The sequence below is a fragment of the Gossypium hirsutum genome, chromosome D11 (genome assembly GCF_007990345.1).
Source record: "Gossypium hirsutum isolate 1008001.06 chromosome D11, Gossypium_hirsutum_v2.1, whole genome shotgun sequence".
NCBI lineage: Eukaryota > Viridiplantae > Streptophyta > Magnoliopsida > Malvales > Malvaceae > Gossypium > Gossypium hirsutum.
This window is the reverse complement of record NC_053447.1, coordinates 19,196,476-19,214,607: the sequence shown is the minus strand read 5'-3', so window position 1 is coordinate 19,214,607 and position 18,132 is coordinate 19,196,476. Positions and strand designations below refer to the sequence as shown.

The following is an 18,132-nucleotide window of genomic DNA, read 5'->3' as shown; positions in this document are numbered from 1 at the left end:
GAAACTTAAACGGCTAGAAATGGAGTTACACAATGCAATCCTAGTGTGCTATTGGAGATTCTTTAGGTGATTTTAAACAACTAGCATTTTAATAGTATTAAAATCCTTTTAATGTTGCGGAATCAAAGGAAGAAGTGATCACTACAAGCAGATCAATGAAAATTCAGATTATAAATCCATGGCTATTCTTCCCATTCACCTTCAAAATCCATCCCAACAGCTCTTCCAACCATTCCCAATCTTTCATCCCAAGCTTTGATTACGGATGTAGCACTTGAGTTAAAACACGGTTGACTCCTCTTCCCATTCATTGTGGTCCAATGATTGTCACAAACAAACCTTGAACACCAATAGACTAATCGACAACAACAAAACTATCAAACTAACCCTCTAAACCCTCGATTTGATTGCTTTCGATTCAAACCCTAATCGATTCCTTTGATTTTGAGGTTTTAAACCTAAATTTACTGTTTTGGAGGTTTTTTCGATTAAAATTTTAGATGCCTTAGTTTTGTATTTTAAGCCTTCAACCATTTTTTACCCTGTCAATTGAGTGTTTATGTGGAAAAAAATGGATTAAAGAAATTAGGTAATGTTATATCAGAGTTCTTTTACTTAAAAAATTGATGAACGGGTAGTGACTGAATTGAAAATTTTTCATTTGAGTAAAAAAAAACATCTAAAAAGGTTGAAATTAGAAGTTTTACCCTAAATATTTTGTCAAATTTAAGCTGCTCTTTTCCAAATAAAAATTAAATAAATTTTTAAAAATTAGTCTTAAAAATAAATTTATTATTTGAGTTAATGATAGTGCTTGGTCAAACCAAAGAGCAAATTTGCTATATCAGAGCAGACGCCCAAATTTGAAAAGTTAAAGTAACAGATGCGACCTCCCTCATTTAACATCCGATTAAACAAATTAGGTTAAAATTTAACATTTGCAATAATTTTGCTTTTTAATTTGATTAATCCCAAATTTGCTGTACTAAATCGATTAGGTCCAAATTTTAACATCTTCCATCTGCCCTTTAATTAATCCGAGTAGTAATCTTTGATTCTGGTTTGATTTTTATTTTTTAAACAAAACCCACCAATCTAATCACTTAGATTTGACAGCATATGAATCATTTATTCATTCAAAAAGCAGATTAAGGATCTCACACAAGGAAAAGAAGCATAAAACCAAAAGCCCAAACTCACACCCAAATTTCATTTACTTTTTTATGAAAAATATTGGTATAAGTACTTTTTAGAGCTCAGAATAGAATCTCTGAGAGTTAGAGTTGAGTGCATAAGAATCTTGGATTGAAAAGCCGAAAACCATACTCAAAAGGACTGATTTGAATAAGCTTTAACCACTAGAAATTCACCCACTGTATTAACCCTGTACAAAAAGCATCAGATCAATTGGAAGGTGGGTCGAGCCTAAATCTCATACCCGTCCCATTTATGATCAACACACAAAGAAAAAGTAGAAACAAATTCAATAAAAGGGCAAGAAGTGAGTCACAAAATATTAAGAGATACAGCTCCTCCACTCTATCCCTTTGAAAATTAGATACATACAGCTCTCTTGTCTCTACTACCACGCTACCTCTTTTAAATCCAACCAAAATCCCATTTTAACACTCTAGCTCTAATGGTCAAACTTTCTTCCTTGACTACATTGTTATTTTCTTTTTTGGAAGTTACTTCGCTGTAATTTTATAATTTTTTTATAAACCGTTCTCACTTCCAAAAGTTTCATCCACAACAAAAGTTCCATAAAAAATAAAACAAAAGATGGCGGACTGTCTAGACGGCAATGTTTTAGCAGCTAAGTCCTTTGCCCGTTTCGGCGTCACCCACATGTTTGGCGTCGTGGGTATCCCCGTCACTGGCCTCGCCAACCGTGCAGTCCAATTGGGTATCCGTTTTATTGCTTTTCACAACGAACAATCCGCTGGTTATGCGGCTTCTGCTTATGGCTACCTCACGGGCCGACCCGGTCTTCTCTTGACTGTTTCCGGGCCCGGTTGTGTCCACGGTCTGGCCGGTTTGTCCAATGCTATGATCAACACCTGGCCCATGGTCATGATCTCTGGCTCCCCCGATCAGAAGGATTCCGGTCGTGGAGATTTCCAGGAGCTTGATCAGATCGAAGCAGTGAAACCCTTTTCGAAATTCTCTGTTAAAGCCAAAGATATCAAGGAAATTCCCGATTGTGTTGCTAGGGTTTTGGATCATGCAGTTTCGGGTCGACCCGGTGGGTGTTATTTGGATTTACCGACTGATGTATTACATCAGATGATAACTGAATCCGAAGCTGAGAAATTGTTAACCGAGGTCGAGAAAGGAAGGGTTTTTGAAGCAACAAAAGCACCGCCGAGTTCTGAAATCGCAAAGGCGGTTAGTGTGTTGAGGAAGGCGGAAAGGCCATTGATTGTTTTCGGCAAAGGGGCGGCTTATGCCCGAGCTGAAGGGGAACTAAAAAAGTTAGTTGAAAGAACGGGAATCCCCTTTTTGCCAACTCCAATGGGTAAAGGGCTGGTGAACGACGATCATGAGCTGGCCGCTAGTGCTGCAAGGTCACTCGCCATTGGCAAATGTGATGTTGCATTGGTTGTTGGGGCAAGGCTCAATTGGCTATTACACTTTGGAGAGAGTCCTAAATGGGATAAAGATGTGAAGTTCATTTTAGTGGATGTTTCTGAAGAAGAGATTAAGTTGAGAAAACCCCATTTAGGTTTAGTTGGGGATGCTAAGAAGGTTTTGGAGATGATTAATAAGGAGATTAAAGATGACCCTTTTTGTTTGGGAAAGTCTCATCCTTGGGTGGAGGCTATTTCGAAGAAGGTGAAGGATAATGTGTCGAAAATGGAATCTCAGTTGGCGAAAGATGTTGTGCCGTTTAACTTTTTGACTCCTATGAGGATTATAAGAGATGCTATTTTGGGGGTTGGGAGTCCAGCACCGGTGGTGGTTTCAGAAGGAGCGAATACTATGGATGTTGGAAGGTCTGTGCTGGTTCAGACCGAGCCTAGGACTAGGTTAGATGCAGGGACTTGGGGGACAATGGGAGTTGGTTTAGGTTATTGCATTGCCGCTGCTGTGGCTAATCCAGAACAGCTTGTGGTTGCAGTCGAAGGGGACTCGGGATTCGGGTTCAGTGCTATGGAGGTTGAGGTATATTTTCTAATATTTACTGTTAAAGCCTCACTTGCATAATTAAATTTGTTATCTTAATTCTGAAGTCTGTTATGTATAATGCTCTTACTCATGAAGAAATAGAATGTGAATGCTATGTTGATGATTTAGGATGATATGATTTATTTGTAGTTACTTCTTTTAGTTTCAACAGGAGGTTTGATATTACACTTCCTGTTGTTTATACTGATAACTGGAATATTGAACTAATTTTCTTGTTTCTATTGATGAAACTAAATCTAATGCTGCCTAAGGTAAAGATGATGGTGTTTCTTTGGGGCTATAATATCTTATCTTTGTTTCATTTTGTTGGCAAAAGACAATTCCTTCTTGATCAAGATAGCTGAATTGTGAAAGAAAATTTTGATTAGCATCTTTAATATAATATTGAACGGAATATGGGAACTTTTCTCAGGATTCCGAAATCATTAGTTGATTGTATCATAGTTTCTTGTATATATGAGTCCCGTATTTCTTTCTCTCTGTCTCTCACACATACCCACCCACACCCAGAATCACATAAGTATCTACTTATGTGTCTTAAGTATGTGTATGCATGCATATATATGTTTATGTACCGGTGAGTATCACGATGGATTAGTAGAAAAGTAGTCTGCTGAAAGCTGGGTGTTCAATAATTACTTAATGAAGAGCATTTCTCTTTTGTATTTTGTTCGATGCGTCATGTTTTCGATGTTCTTATTTTAAATTTTAGAGGGGCTTTAAAAATCGTCCAAATTATAAACGCTTTTTATGTTGTTTGACTTACAAATGCCTTTTGCTTATTGAAGTGCTTTATGTATTTGTTAATCTTTTAAATATGCTGTTCTTATAATGCAGACATTGGTTCGATACAATTTGCCTGTTGTTGTGATAGTCTTTAACAACGGTGGTGTCTACGGTGGTGACCGAAGGAGCCCTGAAGAAGTAAGTGGCCCTTTCAAAGATGACCCTGCGCCCACTTCCTTTGTTCCTGGTGCTGCTTACCATACTTTAATCGAAGCTTTCGGGGGAAAGGGTTACCTTGTCGGGACACCTGATGAATTAAAATCTGCCCTTTCTGAATCCTTCTCTGCAAGGAAGCCGGCTGTGATAAATGTGATAATCGATCCCTTTGCTGGTGCAGAAAGTGGGAGAATGCAGCACAAGAATTGAGGTAGTTTCAGTTTTGTTTCGTTAAATTTCTTTTTCCATCACTTACCGAGCTGGTCTTTCTATGTCAATGAATAATCGGATTTGTGCTCACTTGTGATAGAACAGATAGAGATCATGTGTTTTGACTTTTGTAGTCAAATGCAGTGTGCACTGTGTTGTATATGACATTGATAAAATATTTCTTAGTAGTAAATGTTCTCACAGTTGATATTTATATATATAGACCTGATTTAAACCCAACTTAATGATTATGAGCATACTTTGACCTTTTGGTTGAAATTAACTCTTCTTTTTTTCATTTTAGACCCTATCCTAACCTATTATGAGCATCTCAACCCATTGTGGATGTCATAGACCTGATATGAACTCTTGATTGAAATGCACAATTTTATTTAATTTTAGGCCTGATCTGAACCCAGTGTTGATGTCATCATATATATTCCTACTAATAAAACCTCTATTTTTGATCTTTTGGTTGAAATCAACAATATTTGAAAATGGAATGGATTTATAATGAATTTGGAGTCAATGCGGAGATAAGTTACTGTGTATTTTAATTAAAAATTATTTTGATATTATATAGTTGATAATTAGGAAACATATTTGAAATAATAATAAGTTTACAAAGCAGTAAACTACTACTACTTTTTTTTTTTATTTTAAAAAAAAATATGCTTTTTGTAATGTTATAAATGTTTGTAAGTATCATATAAAAAAGTTGGATGCAAAAAAGAGCATAATAAAAATCATATTTTGTAGCATTGTTGGAGAAAGAAATTGAAGGTATCTTCTTTAATTTTGTCACTGCATCTTCAATTTGTGTAAATCATACCTTTTATTGACTACATGATTCGCCAGAATGGTAATTAAAAGCTCCTATATACTCATTTTCAAAATTCAGTTTGTTTTGTACACCATAAGATGGGGCATTATTGAAACGCGGGAATTCAATACCATCAACAAGTGTGTAATCATATTCTAGGGACTTTCATTCTTTTGGCAACTCCATTCTTATTATATGTAACCATTCTTTATCTTGCCAAATTTTGCAACAAATCTCAACAACCTGAAATTTCAAAAAAGAAAAAAGGGAAAGGTTGGAATTCACTATTAGAAAATTTTAGTATCTCTTATTTTTTAACAACTTGCGTGTTTCAAGATTACCCCTATGTGATCCTCTCTTCGTGGTGGTGGTAGGCAAGCTCATTCAAGCAGGGGCTAGTCAAAGCAGGGGAAAGAAATAGCACCACCGCCCATTGGTTTCTTTAAACTGAATGCAAATGGTGCTCGAAACTCAAATTCGAGTCTTGCAATAGTAGCACGTGATGAGCATGGTGGATGGATGGGGGGATAAGAAGGAAATTGGGAGATGTAGTGTGCTACAAGCTGAGCTCTGGGCTATTTACGATAGACTTCAAGTAGCTTAGGAAATCAATTGGGTGAATTTTATTATTAAGGCTGATTGTGGTCTAGCTATCAAAGGTATTAATGGAGATTATAGAGGAAATTCAAATAGGGATTCGATTGTGCGAATCCAAAAATTGTGCAAATGTAAGTAGAGAATGTTGTTTAAACAAATACCTAGAGAGGCAAATTCTGTTGCGAACTCTTTAGCTTATATGATGAAAGGTTTTCCTATTTGCGTAAAGATCTTTCATTTTACTCCTTTGGTTGATGATAAAATTCGGATGGGTAGTCGTTTTTTTACCTTCCGACTCTACTCATACTATTAACTCCTAATTAAATATGTTTTTCTCATGTTACCAAAAAAATAAAAAGCAACGTCAATACAAATTTCTCTCAATTAAATTATATTTATTTTCTTTACAAAAAAAAAAAGAAAAAGAAAAAAGGAAGTCAGGCAGAAATATCCCGTAAATTTCCGATTACTCCTTAATCATGTCCTGAGTCAACTCAGTCAGCAGTCAGCACCGTGTGGGACATACGCATAACTTGACTTCCAATTCCATTTTTTCCTCAATCATTTCTTCTCTGCATTTCTCTCCTAGTTCTCTGCAGCTTTTACTTCACTACTTCGTTTCTAAGCTCCATTGCTTCCCTCAAATCGTTCTTCTTTTATTCTCTCGTAAGTTTCATTTGAATCTTTTGAATTCTGGGGGTTGTCCATGGCAGATGTTTTTGTTTCTTCCCTTGTGAGTACCATCTTAGGGAACCTCAATTCTCTAGCTCTTCGTGAATTTGAAATCGCAAGTAATTTGGAAACCGACCTTCAAGATCTCGAGAGCACTTTAAGTACGATTCAAGCCGTGCTTCAAGACGCAGAGCAGAAGCAATGGAGGAGTGAGGCCGTCAGGAATTGGCTCAGAAAACTCAAGGATATCGCTTACGATGCTGATGATTTACTCGACGAGTTTGCTGCAAAAGCTTTCCTATGGAAGGCTCGAGAAAACATGAGCAGCAAAGTAAGTGATTTCTTTTCCTCTAAAAATTCCACTGTGTTTACTTTCAAGAAGGCTCATGAACTTAAGCAAATTAGGCAGAGGTTAGATGCTGTAGCAGAGGAGAAAAACAAATTTCATTTGACTGAAAAAGTTGGGGATTTAGAAATTGATGATAGGGAATGGCGATTAACTAGCTCGCTGGTCAGTGAATCTGAAATATTGGGAAGAAATGAGGATAAAGAGAACGTAATCAACGGGTTGTTTGGTAGTTCGTTGGATCTAAGTGATTTGTCCATTTATGCCATTTGTGGTATGGGTGGACTTGGAAAGACTACTCTTGCTCAACTGGTGTTCAATGATGAAAGGGTTGAAAGGGGTTTTGCTGTGAGGATTTGGGTATGTGTATCCGATGTTTTTGAAGTCAGAAGGTTGATAAAAGCAGTTATTGAGTCCATTGATGGTAGTCCTTGTGATATCATTGAGCTCGACCCTCTGCAACGATACTTGCGAGAAAAGCTAAGGGGAAAGCGATTTCTTCTCGTATTAGATGATGTTTGGAATGAAAACTATGAAAAATGGGATGGTTTTAGGAATTCATTGAAGGTTGGAGCAAAAGGCAGCGCGGTCATAGTTACAACCCGGATCGAGAAAGTTGCTCTTATCATGGCTACCCTTCCCATATACCATTTGGACTATTTATCGGATGAGAATTCTTGGTTACTATTCAAGCAGCGTTCTGCTCTGATGGAAAGCGAGGAGGGATACATGAGATTGGAAAGCATTGGAAAGCAAATTGTTCAGAAGTGTGGAGGGGTTCCTTTGGCTGTAAAAGCTCTTGGAAGCATGTTGCGGTTAAAGCATAGAGAAAGTGACTGGTTATGTGTTAAAGAAAGTGAGATCTGGGAGTTACCGGATGACGGGAGTGGCATTTTACCTGCCTTGAGATTAAGTTATGGCAATCTACCATCATATTTAAGGCAGTGCTTTGCGTTTTGTTCGATATTCCCAAAAGATTGTGAAATGGATAAATCTCAGTTGATAGAGTTATGGATGGCAAATGGATTTGTTCCTTCTAGAGGACGTAGGGAGTTGCGTGAAATTGGAGATGAGATATTCCTCGAGTTAACTTGGAGGTCCTTCTTTCAAGATGTTACTGAAGATGATGATGGCACTGTGACCTGTAAAATGCATGATCTCGTTCATGACCTTGCAATTTCGATAATGAGGTTCGAATGTTATATGTATGACAATAACCAGTCGTTTGGGTCTCCAAAACAGATTAGGCACTTACATATTCCCATTCAACCAATGCCTCCTTTCAGTTACGAAAGGATTCTCTTCGACAAACAACATAATCTCCTCAAAAGCTGTTCGTCAGTGCGGTCCCTCATTCTTGGTGGCATTGGCCTGACTAAAGCCGATTGTCCTCTGAAACATGTGAGAGCACTGGACTGCAATATGCATCAAATACCGAAGTCGCTAGGAAAGATGGTACACCTGAGATATTTAAACATACGTTATCAGGGAAGCGCATGCATCGATAGAATTCCGAAATCTTTTTGTAACTTGGTGCACTTGACGTATCTAAACTTGTCTTACTCTCGCATCAAAAGATTGCCCCAGTCTGCCAATTGCCTCCTAAACTTGCAGATTATGAAACTCTCCTGGTGTCGCTATCTTTGTGAGCTACCCCAAGGAATGCAACATATGAGAAGCCTAAAGTGTGTTGATATCTCACATTGTGATTCTCTTGAGCAAACTCCACCTGGAATTGGGCACCTGACTCAATTGGTAGAACTGAGTATATTTATAGTAAGGAAGGACCATGGTTGTGGAGTTTGGGAGCTTAAAGAGTTAGACCTTGGAAAGGAGTTGTCTCTAAAGGAACTCGATAATGTGACAGGTTCAACTGAAGCCAAGAGTGCCAACTTGATAAGGAAGCAAAATCTCCGATCATTGAGTTTAATCTGGGGAAAACAAGCAGGGGAATTTCCAGATAATGAAGAAGAGGTTCTTAGCAGTCTCCAACCTCATTATAATCTGGAGTATTTTCGGATAAGCTGTTATCAAGGTTTAAGGCTTCCCAGTTGGTTGATTGATTTACCGAATCTGGTCTCAGTTGAGCTTGACCTGTGTAAAAGATGTTCACATCTTCCACCTCTAGGGGAACTGCCGTTGCTCAAGGTTCTTAAAATAAAGGGAATGGATGCTGTGAAGTGCATTAGCAATGAATTCTATGGAAATGGGATCAATCCGTTCCCATCATTGGAGGAACTCTATTTTGACTCGATGCCTGTTTTGGAGACGTGGAAAACAGTTGAGGGAAGGGGAAATTTTCCTCGTCTGCAAATCTTGGTTTTCAGGAAATGCCCTGAGTTAATTGAATTGCCAAAGTTTCCAACCCTCAAAAAGCTTCAAATTGGGAAAAGGGAGAGCGGCTTATTTTGTCCTTATCCTGGTTCACTTGAGATCCATGACCTTTCTGGCTTGACAGTTTTTCCTAGTGGTTTGTTGCAAAATCAAACACACCTTGAGGAGTTGAGGATAGCATCATTACCTGACCTCAAGTCTCTGTCGAATCATCTGGATAATCTATCTGTGCTGAAACACTTGGGAATCTACAGCTGCCACAAGCTTGAAGACATTCTTGAAGCACTACAAAACCTTAATGCTTTAGAGAGTCTGGTTTTGGTTGGGTGTGACCGTCTTGTTTCGTTTCCTGGTAACGTAAATGGCTTAACTTCACTTCGTGTCCTGAACATTTCAGAGTGCGATAGATTTACCTCTTTATCTGATAGGGTCATGCATTTGACACATCTTGAGGAAATGTGGATTTGGGATTGTCCGATGTTGAATTCCTTACCGGAGGAAATCCAGCATCTAAATGCTCTTCAAAAATTGACAATTAGTCGGTGTGACGGATTTACTTCTGTTCCAAACCAGATAGAACATCTCACCTCCCTTTGTGAGTTGAATTTCGAATATTGTATTCATTTGATGTCATTGCCTCAAGGGATAAAGAGTCTCACAACACTCAAGAACCTATATATTCGGGGATGCCCCCATTTGGAAAAGTGGTGCAACGAAGGGGGAGGAGAGGGTTGGCCCTACATAGCACATGTTCCCCATATTCAAATCTTTGCTAATGATAAAGCATGCTACTCTAAGCGACGAAGATCCCATGGCAGTCTCTTTACAAGGTAAACTTTACCTTTTAGTTATTTATGTAGTTTTTTACTTTATTCTATCTTTGCCTTTATATCTGACTTGATTATCATCCTGAAATGGTTGACCAAGCCGTTCTCTTAATAATGTTTCTTGTTATGCCGTTCTATGTTATTTAGAATTGGGGACAAGTATGGGGCGCAATAAATGGCCAAGATGAGTATTAGGTGCAATATAGCCTTTGCATTTTGACAATTTGTGTATATATCCCTTTTAATAGTTGACCTACATTTGCAATCTATGTTACTTGGACTTGATATGAGTCTTGAAAATATATCTGCATCCAACATGGGTATGTTAATTGTTTTTCTATGATTTTGATTCATTTGGAGACTTTGGAATGATTATAGCGTGATAATCATGTCCGAATATGGACTGGATATGGTGTCGGACATGGGTAGTTTAAGAAAATTAAAAGAGTTAGAGCAATATAATTTGCAATGACAAGAACTGGTAAAAAAGAGAGGCAAATTCAAGGTTTTAATTCGATGCATTGGGCTTATTTGCAGGTTTGGTGATTGGACATTTGGCCTAGCAAGTAAGTTGTTGAAATGTAAGCCGGAGTCATGAATAAGAAGGTAATGGGCGAGTGAAAATGCTGCTATCTGGGTTCAACATAATCTGCACCATCTACGATTTATGTTATTTGGATTCATTCGATTGTAGGTGTTGAGTATAGTATGTATGATGTATCTAGTGTAGGTCTATTCAATATTTTTGAGATTTTTATATACAAGATTTTAGATGTTAATAATACTATATGCTATTTGCTCAAAAAAATGAACTTGACGAAATGAAAAAAAGTCCTTCGAATAAATTCAGTTTATATCGGAATAATAAAGTCATGAAGATAGAGGAAGCCGTTGCCTTCGACTCTCCTAACTGGTAGATTTGTTATAAAAAACCTTTTAAATTTTATCACATCATAAATTAAAACAATAATAAAATTATAATTTTGTCTCTTATAAATTAATTATTCATTTTTAACCCTTAAAATAATTTTTTAACTGCTTTTAATTGTAAAGTATTCAATTTAAGTTCTTTTTAAACCGTTCTTTTCTACTTTCAACCTTTAACGCTGAATTCCTAGCTGTATTGGTATATAGCCCAGCCTAGAAGAGCTTATCGACTGGGCCAAATTGCAGCCTGAATATTTTTGAAACATCTAGCCCATGCTTGGTCCACGTAACTTAATTTATTATTCCAAAAAAAAAAATTAATTTAACTTAAAAAAAGAGGATCAATTTACTATTATGTTTCTGGAAGAGCATGCTATTCCTCTTCTTAAAAAAATAGGTGTATCACTTACAAAGTGCACCTTAAAATATTAGAAATAAAAATACATTATTCCTCCAAATAGAGAGAAGAAAAATTGTAAATCCAGCATGGGACGTATGATGACAACGCCAATAGATGAAGATAATTACGATATTTTTTTAAAATATACACATATTTCCTTCCTCGAATGAATGTTTATCTTATTGTTGTTGTTTATTCTGCTGTAAGTATTGTTTCCAGTAATGGGCAACATCAGTTACAGTCATCCTTCTTATTCTGTTTATGTTTTTGATCAGTGACGAAGTCAGAAAATTTTTTTAGGGGTCGAAATTAAATTGTAATTTTTGTATTTTTAATAATCTACATCTTTATAACTTTTAAAGAATTAAATCAAAATTTTATCATTTTTAGGAGGACCAAAATAAAATTTTAACTCTACTAATTTAAAATTTTAAAATGTCTAAAGGGCCTAAATAAACAATTTTCTATTTCAAGGGGGCCAGGCCCTGCCAGCCTCTCCTAGATACGTCACTGTTCTTGATAGAAAGAGAAAAGATATCTCTAATGATTCAGTTTCTTTATCTCCTCTGGAAAGTAAATCTATGTTCTAACGAAAAAGGATGGTATGCCGTGTTCTATTCTTGAGAATTGATTTGATTCAATAATTAATAAAAGGGGAGGAAATCATTTTTTAGAGCACATGCTTAAAAATGAAATTTCTATTTATCCAATTGGTTAGTATAGATTTGAAAGATCATTCAAGTAATAGATTTGAAATATGGGCTACTTCTACTTTGAAGTTTAGAATTGAGTGTGAAAAAATCCTCACTTCTGGTGATTAACTTCAATTTACATCCTCAACTACTCCAAAGTTAAGAAAATTGGGTGTGAATAATATTTTGAGAAAATCTAACTATAAAAAATCTTTTCTTTCTATATGAGTATATGATGTTGTGGCGAGCTATTCTTATTAGATGGAATACCATTTGGTATGGATTTTTTTCTCTCTTTGGTCGAAGATGACTCCATTTTCGGAATTGAGCTTCAACATATGGCTACACATGTAAAATTTGCTTGGTTAATTTTTATGTCTGAAATGGTCGTTTGTTTCTTGGATTCCATGTTGAATTGGCTGATTGGAATTGAAATACATGTTGATAATTAATTTGATTGTTTGATTGTGTTACTCTACATTTTGAAATACGTGGAAAAAGTATTTTGGTTTTCATTTAATTTTCGTTTTTTTTTAGTTTTTCAGTTTGTATTTTTTTTGTCAAATCATTTTTGGAATGGATGAAAAAGTTAACATTTGTTAACTTTGCTGACATGGCATCTTGTGGATTGTTATATGGATTATAAGTCAGCATTTAATTAATTTTTAAAAATTTTAAAAAATATTAAAAACATAATTTTTATATTTTTAATCATTTTTATTTTTAAAAATAATTTTAAAAATTTAAAATAAAATATAATTTTAAATTTTAAATTTAAAATGTTTATATCAAAGCACATGAATTGCATACGCATGGTTAGTTATTAACTCAGGATTTAGGTAAATTACACCATGAACGTCACAAGTGAATTAATTCACAAACGGATTCAAAATTAATTCATCTTGAATCCAGTCAAATGTATCATTCTACCAATGAATACATCTATGTCTTTACCCGTGGAGTCAATTGCTCTGATAGCCAAGACTAGCCATCTTCCCATTTAATTTTTTTATGTTTTTTTTAACTTTCCTTTTTTTTTTCTCTCTTTATTTTCCATTCTCTTCTGTTTTCCTAAAAATTAAATTGCTCAAAATGAAAAAAAAGAAATATAGGGACCAATTGTAGAATTTAACCTAAAATTTTCGTTTGAAATGATGATTTAATGTGCCACGTTAGTTTACCGTTACACCGTTAACGACAATTAATGACTCAATGACTAAAATTGATTAAATACTAAAGTTACATATTTTATGTAATTAATTTGGTTAATTTATGAAAGTGCACCACTAATTTTGCCATATTTATTGAATTTTGTGCAGGAATGCAATTTGAGGCTAAATAGAAGAAAAAGGAAATAATTGGGCTAGATTGAAGAAAGAAGCAAAGAAGGAGGGCCAAAGAAGAATTTTTCCAAGATTAATTAGCTGAAATTTTTGAGTTAGTGGGAGAATATTTTGGGATTTATTTTATTATGGGATATTTTTCCTTAATTTCCTATGACTAGTTGGCTCCTAATTTAGTAAATCCTCTAGTATAAATAGAGCTTGTATTGTTCATCATTTCATCAATCAAAAAACATTTAGCTTTTATCTTTCAAATTCACTCCTTTCTCACGCAACCTTTGTTATTTCTTAGTTTGTCTTCCTTCAATTTATTAGTTCCAGTAGCCTACCATCCATTTCACCTTTATTTTCAACTTTTCACAAATTTATTTATTGTCTTTAGTTTCTTTAACTTTCAATTCCTAAAACTTCCAGCTTTTTACTACTTTCCATTTACAACTCCTTTTTCAACTTTTTTTTTCCAATTAGTCAACCACCCCACTTTAATATATTCCAAACCCCATACTCAATCACATCACCCACCTTTTCACCTATTTACCTTAATTAATTTATCAAATACCATCATGTCCCAACCCTTAGCCAACTAAACCCATTTCCAGCTTTAGGCCAACGAACCCGAGCCATTTAACTCCTAAAATTCTAGTACTTATTACTTCTCCGGATTAAGAGTATGATTTTGTCAGCTCATAAAGTCAGATCAACATAAAAAAAAAGACGTCGTTTGATTTAGTGTGGTTAGACGTACAGTTGGAATTCCGAAAGGAACGTTTCCAATCGGTTTTCTGTGAACACATTGGCGTGCCAAGTGGAGATTGTTGTTTGATTCTGTCAAGGGAAGTAGTAACCGGATTTAAATGTCCCACGCGGTTGAGGGCATTGGTTCGAGCTAGGCTCTTCTAGAACGCAAAGCTGCCGGAGTTCTAAATCACGGACGTTTCGTGGTTGTTCGATCGGTAAGAATTAGTTATTGGACGTTCCATAACTAATTTACACAAGGAAGAGTTGGTGTCCGAGGCGTCCTTGGTAGCTATAACTAGCTTATTGGAAAGAGGAGTTCATCCAATTTCGAGGATCGGTTCAAAGACGAGGAAAATTCGTGTCTAAAGCTAAGCTCATTCTAATTAATTTTTCTTAATATTTATTTCACAGTTTTTACTATTCTGTTTTCAACTTTTACTTTTTACATTATTTTTTCTGTTTATTTCAGGTTTTTAAATTTTTATCCCCCCAAACGTCTTGGGCACGACAGCTGCCCCGACATAAATCTGGTCAAGTAAGCGACAATTTACAGTAAACCAGTCTCTGAGGGATCGACCCTACTCCCTATATTGCATAATTTGCAAACTAAGGCGTAGGTTTATATTGGTGGATTCAACACCCATCAAAAATGCTACAACGCGATAACATAAGTGACTAAAATGTAACATTTTAAACATAAATGACTAAAATATAACCTGAGAAAAATAAAAGTGACTATTTGATGATTTACCCTAAAAATATTAACATTTAAGTTCAAATGTTTTATTAAAAACTATTAACTATTTGTATACTTTTGTTTATAATAAACTAGTGTTTAAAGCATTTAAACATTAAAGATAAAATAAAATAAAAGTAATTCGACGGATTGAAAATTAGAAAGTGGATGGATCGGATCTTTAGATTGACATTTTAGCACTTAATTTCTAGATGATGCGATGATTCAATATTATCAATTGATTTCTATATTTCTATATAATATAAGTAAATTTAAATAAAAATGAATTAGTTTAAGTTGAAACATGTGTGAATAATTCGTAAGTAAATTTATTGGTTGAGTAATGAGCTGATTATACAATCTAATTACTCCTTTGCCAAGCAATGGCCTCAGACTTGCAGGAGGCTCTACAGTTGTGGAGTTGTCCTTGAAGCTGCTCCTTTGCTAGCTAACGGACTATAAAAAAAAATGAACTGAACTGAATCAAATTTACAAAATCATCTTCTAAGATTCATCCCTACCCGTCCGGCCCTGGAATACTCAAGTTCCTTTATCCATATAGCTCATGAGTAGCACTTAAATTCTTGTAAATCTCATAAACCAACCTTTGATCAAATTCATAGCTCGAATAACCCAAAGCAACCTTTCGAGCTTTGGGAATCCGTTTCCCTCCGAATTGATTCTCAGTCCCAGCTAACCTTAACATCATATTCATGTAACCGTTTTTGAGCTTCGTCAAAAGCTTCATCGGCCTCCATCGCAGCTTTGGTATCGCTTTGATCTTCCAAAACCTTCGCGACCTCGCTCCGATCCTCGTGAGTTTTACGTTCTTTTTCTTGATCACTTCGCCGCCGTGGAGTCTTTGGTATCGCCGCCTTCTCCAGTATCCCTTCAAGGTACCGGGAATTGATTTCTGAAGAAACTCCATAAAATTGCTTTTTTTAGGAGTAAATGGAAAGGTAGATTTTGAGATTGGGCAATCCGTTGGTAATAGTGAATATATATAGAAAATTGATCATGAAATGAAAGTCAAATAGTTGTCAGTCAGCAAAGTCGGTCTTTGACAACTGAATTGAATTTTAGAATATGGATAGCTAAACTCAATTTTGTTTGTGTTAATGGAAAATTATTTATTGTTGAATTTGGATTAAAATAAAAAAAACCCAAACTATGTTGGTATGAACTATGAAAGTTCCATCGTCTATGACTACTGGTTTCTTGTGAATCTATCATTGGTTTCTGAAGCTAAAATATTAGTAACTTCTACGCAAATATTTTATTCACTTTACCCAAACTACCAAGTGCGAACAAATTTCATGAATTTGAGCCACATTGATTTTATATTTAATAATATAAATTTATATTTAAATTTTATTATCAAAATAGATAAATAGTAATATATATATTTTAATCTTTTTAGTATTATTCAAATGAACAGTAAACAATAAAACTCAAATTTTGTTCGATGATTGTGATAATTCTAAAATATAGAGTTATTTTCAATACTTTTGTTACTTCGTTCTTTTATTTGTTACTTCGTTCTTCCGTTGAAAACATGATTGCTTATTGTTTTTGTGTTCTCTCTTTAATTACTATGACTTAATCTTGTTGATGCTAGAATGGTTATGCAACTTTAGTTTATATTCAATAAAGTTTTGGTAGAGATGTTTCGTGCATTTGGTAGTTGTACTAAGTCAAGTACTATCACAATCATACTTCCTGACGCATACATGATGTTGGTAAGTAATTAAATTAGTAAACCGATCTGAGAAGATGGTTATTAATTGACACAATACCTGATTGGTGCTTGTTTAATCATGTGTTAATTAAATGTAATGGTATCGATGGATATTTATTACCTTGCATAGCCCTAGGATTAATGTGATTAAACTTATTTTGATATAGACATATCAATGTTATCTCACTTAATTCTTAAGAACAATGCTTGGAAATGTAATCTTGAAGTTAGACTCGACATAGACATATGCGAAAAGACTAAGAGGTTAAGCTTAGGACTTTAGAGAATCCGAGGACTCATAAAATCAGGGTTAATAAATCACCAATTATGCCAGGGTCAACCCATGTCAATCTTTATCATTGTTTTAATGAATATGGGTTAAAGGGGTTAACTATTCGAGTCCTTCATGCCATTGTATTTAGCGCTTGCTATTTGCTTATTATTTTGTGTTGTTACATTGTGCATTCATCTAGGTTAAATTAAGTTTAGTTTATTAGCACATTCTTTAACCTTAATTTTAATGTTTTCCAAATTGATAATTAAATTTCACAATTTTTGGTTGCACACAATGTCCCTTTGGAGACAATACTCTACTCACTACTTTATTTCTTTCTCTCTGTCTCTCACGCATACCCACCCACACCCAGAATCACATAAGTATCTACTTATGTGTCTTAAGTATGTGTATGCATGCATATATATATTTATGTACCGGTGAGTATCACGATGGATTAGTAGAAAAGTAGTCTGCTGAAAGCTGGGTGTTCAATATTAACTTAATGAGAGCATTTCTCTTTTGTATTTTGTTCGATGTGTCATGTTTTCTATTTTCTTATTTTAAATTTTAGAGGGGCCTTAAAAATCGTCCAAATTATAAACGCTCTTTATGTTGTTTGACTTACAAATGCCTTTTGCTTATTGAAGTGCTTTATGTATTTGTTAATCTTTTAAATATGCTGTTCTTATAATGCAGACATTGGTTCGATACAAGTTGCCTGTTGTTGTGATAGTCTTTAACAACGGTGGTGTCTACGGTGGTGACCGAAGGAGCCCTGAAGAAGTAAGTGGCCCTTTCAAAGATGACCCTGCGACCACTTCCTTTGTTCCTGGTGCTGCTTACCATACTTTAATCGAAGCTTTCGGGGGAAAGGGTTACCTTGTCGGGACACCTGATGAATTAAAATCTGCCCTTTCTGAATCCTTCTCTGCAAGGAAGCCGGCTGTGATAAATTTGATAATTGATCCCTTTGCTGGTGCAGAAAGTGGGAGAATGCAGCACAAGAATTGAGGTAGTTTCAGTTTTGTTTGGTTAAATTTCTTTTTCCATCACTTACCGAGCTGGTCTTTCTATGTCAATGAATAATCGGATTTGTGCTCACTTGTGATAGAACAGATAGAGATTGTAAGCACTAAATTTTTGTCTGACTAGAATTTGTGTTTAATTTTCAAAATTTAAAAAAAAAAATTTTTTAAAAATAAAAATTGCATTTTGACCCCTAAATTTTTTCTAAATTTCATTTTGACCCTTAAACTTTCTTTAAATTTCACTTAGACCCCTAAACTTTCATTAAATTTCATTTTAATCCTAAATTTTCTAAAAATTACATTTAGCCCCAGA

At 35.1% G+C, this 18,132-nt stretch overlaps 2 protein-coding genes across 3 annotated transcripts; both read left to right on the top strand.

Annotated features, from left to right (window-relative positions):
• Nucleotides 1-1,521: 1,521 nt before the first annotated feature.
• Nucleotides 1,522-17,910, top strand: LOC107912909 (2-hydroxyacyl-CoA lyase-like). 2 transcript variants are annotated; one of them, XM_041103863.1, is made up of 2 exons: nucleotides 1,522-3,165; nucleotides 17,488-17,910. In XM_041103863.1, the coding sequence occupies exons 1-2, from the start codon at nucleotides 1,783-1,785 to the stop codon at nucleotides 17,800-17,802; spliced, it is 1,698 nt and encodes a 565-aa protein (XP_040959797.1). In that variant the 5' UTR covers nucleotides 1,522-1,782; the 3' UTR covers nucleotides 17,803-17,910. The 2 variants fall into 2 exon arrangements, with proteins under 2 accessions (XP_040959797.1, NP_001314007.1); NM_001327078.1 differs by lacking the exon at nucleotides 17,488-17,910 and adding an exon at nucleotides 4,027-4,555 and having other exon boundaries at nucleotides 1,767-3,165.
• On the top strand, nucleotides 6,120-10,698 carry LOC107912908 (disease resistance protein RGA2). The gene is made up of 2 exons (XM_016841284.2): nucleotides 6,120-9,943; nucleotides 10,478-10,698. Exons 1-2 carry the CDS (start codon nucleotides 6,468-6,470, stop codon nucleotides 10,536-10,538), a joined length of 3,537 nt encoding a protein of 1,178 aa, XP_016696773.2. The 5' UTR covers nucleotides 6,120-6,467; the 3' UTR covers nucleotides 10,539-10,698.
• Nucleotides 17,911-18,132: the final 222 nt, after the last annotated feature.

Coding starts and splice junctions, on each gene's coding strand:
- LOC107912908 (XM_016841284.2), top strand. CDS start 6,468: ATGGCAGATGTTTTTGTTTCTTCCCTTGTGAGTACCATCTTAGGGAAC. Junction 9,944..10,477: donor CATGGCAGTCTCTTTACAAG/GTAAACTTTACC, acceptor GCTTATTTGCAG/GTTTGGTGATTGGACATTTG.
- LOC107912909 (XM_041103863.1), top strand. CDS start 1,783: ATGGCGGACTGTCTAGACGGCAATGTTTTAGCAGCTAAGTCCTTTGCC. Junction 3,166..17,487: donor TCAGTGCTATGGAGGTTGAG/GTATATTTTCTA, acceptor CTTATAATGCAG/ACATTGGTTCGATACAAGTT.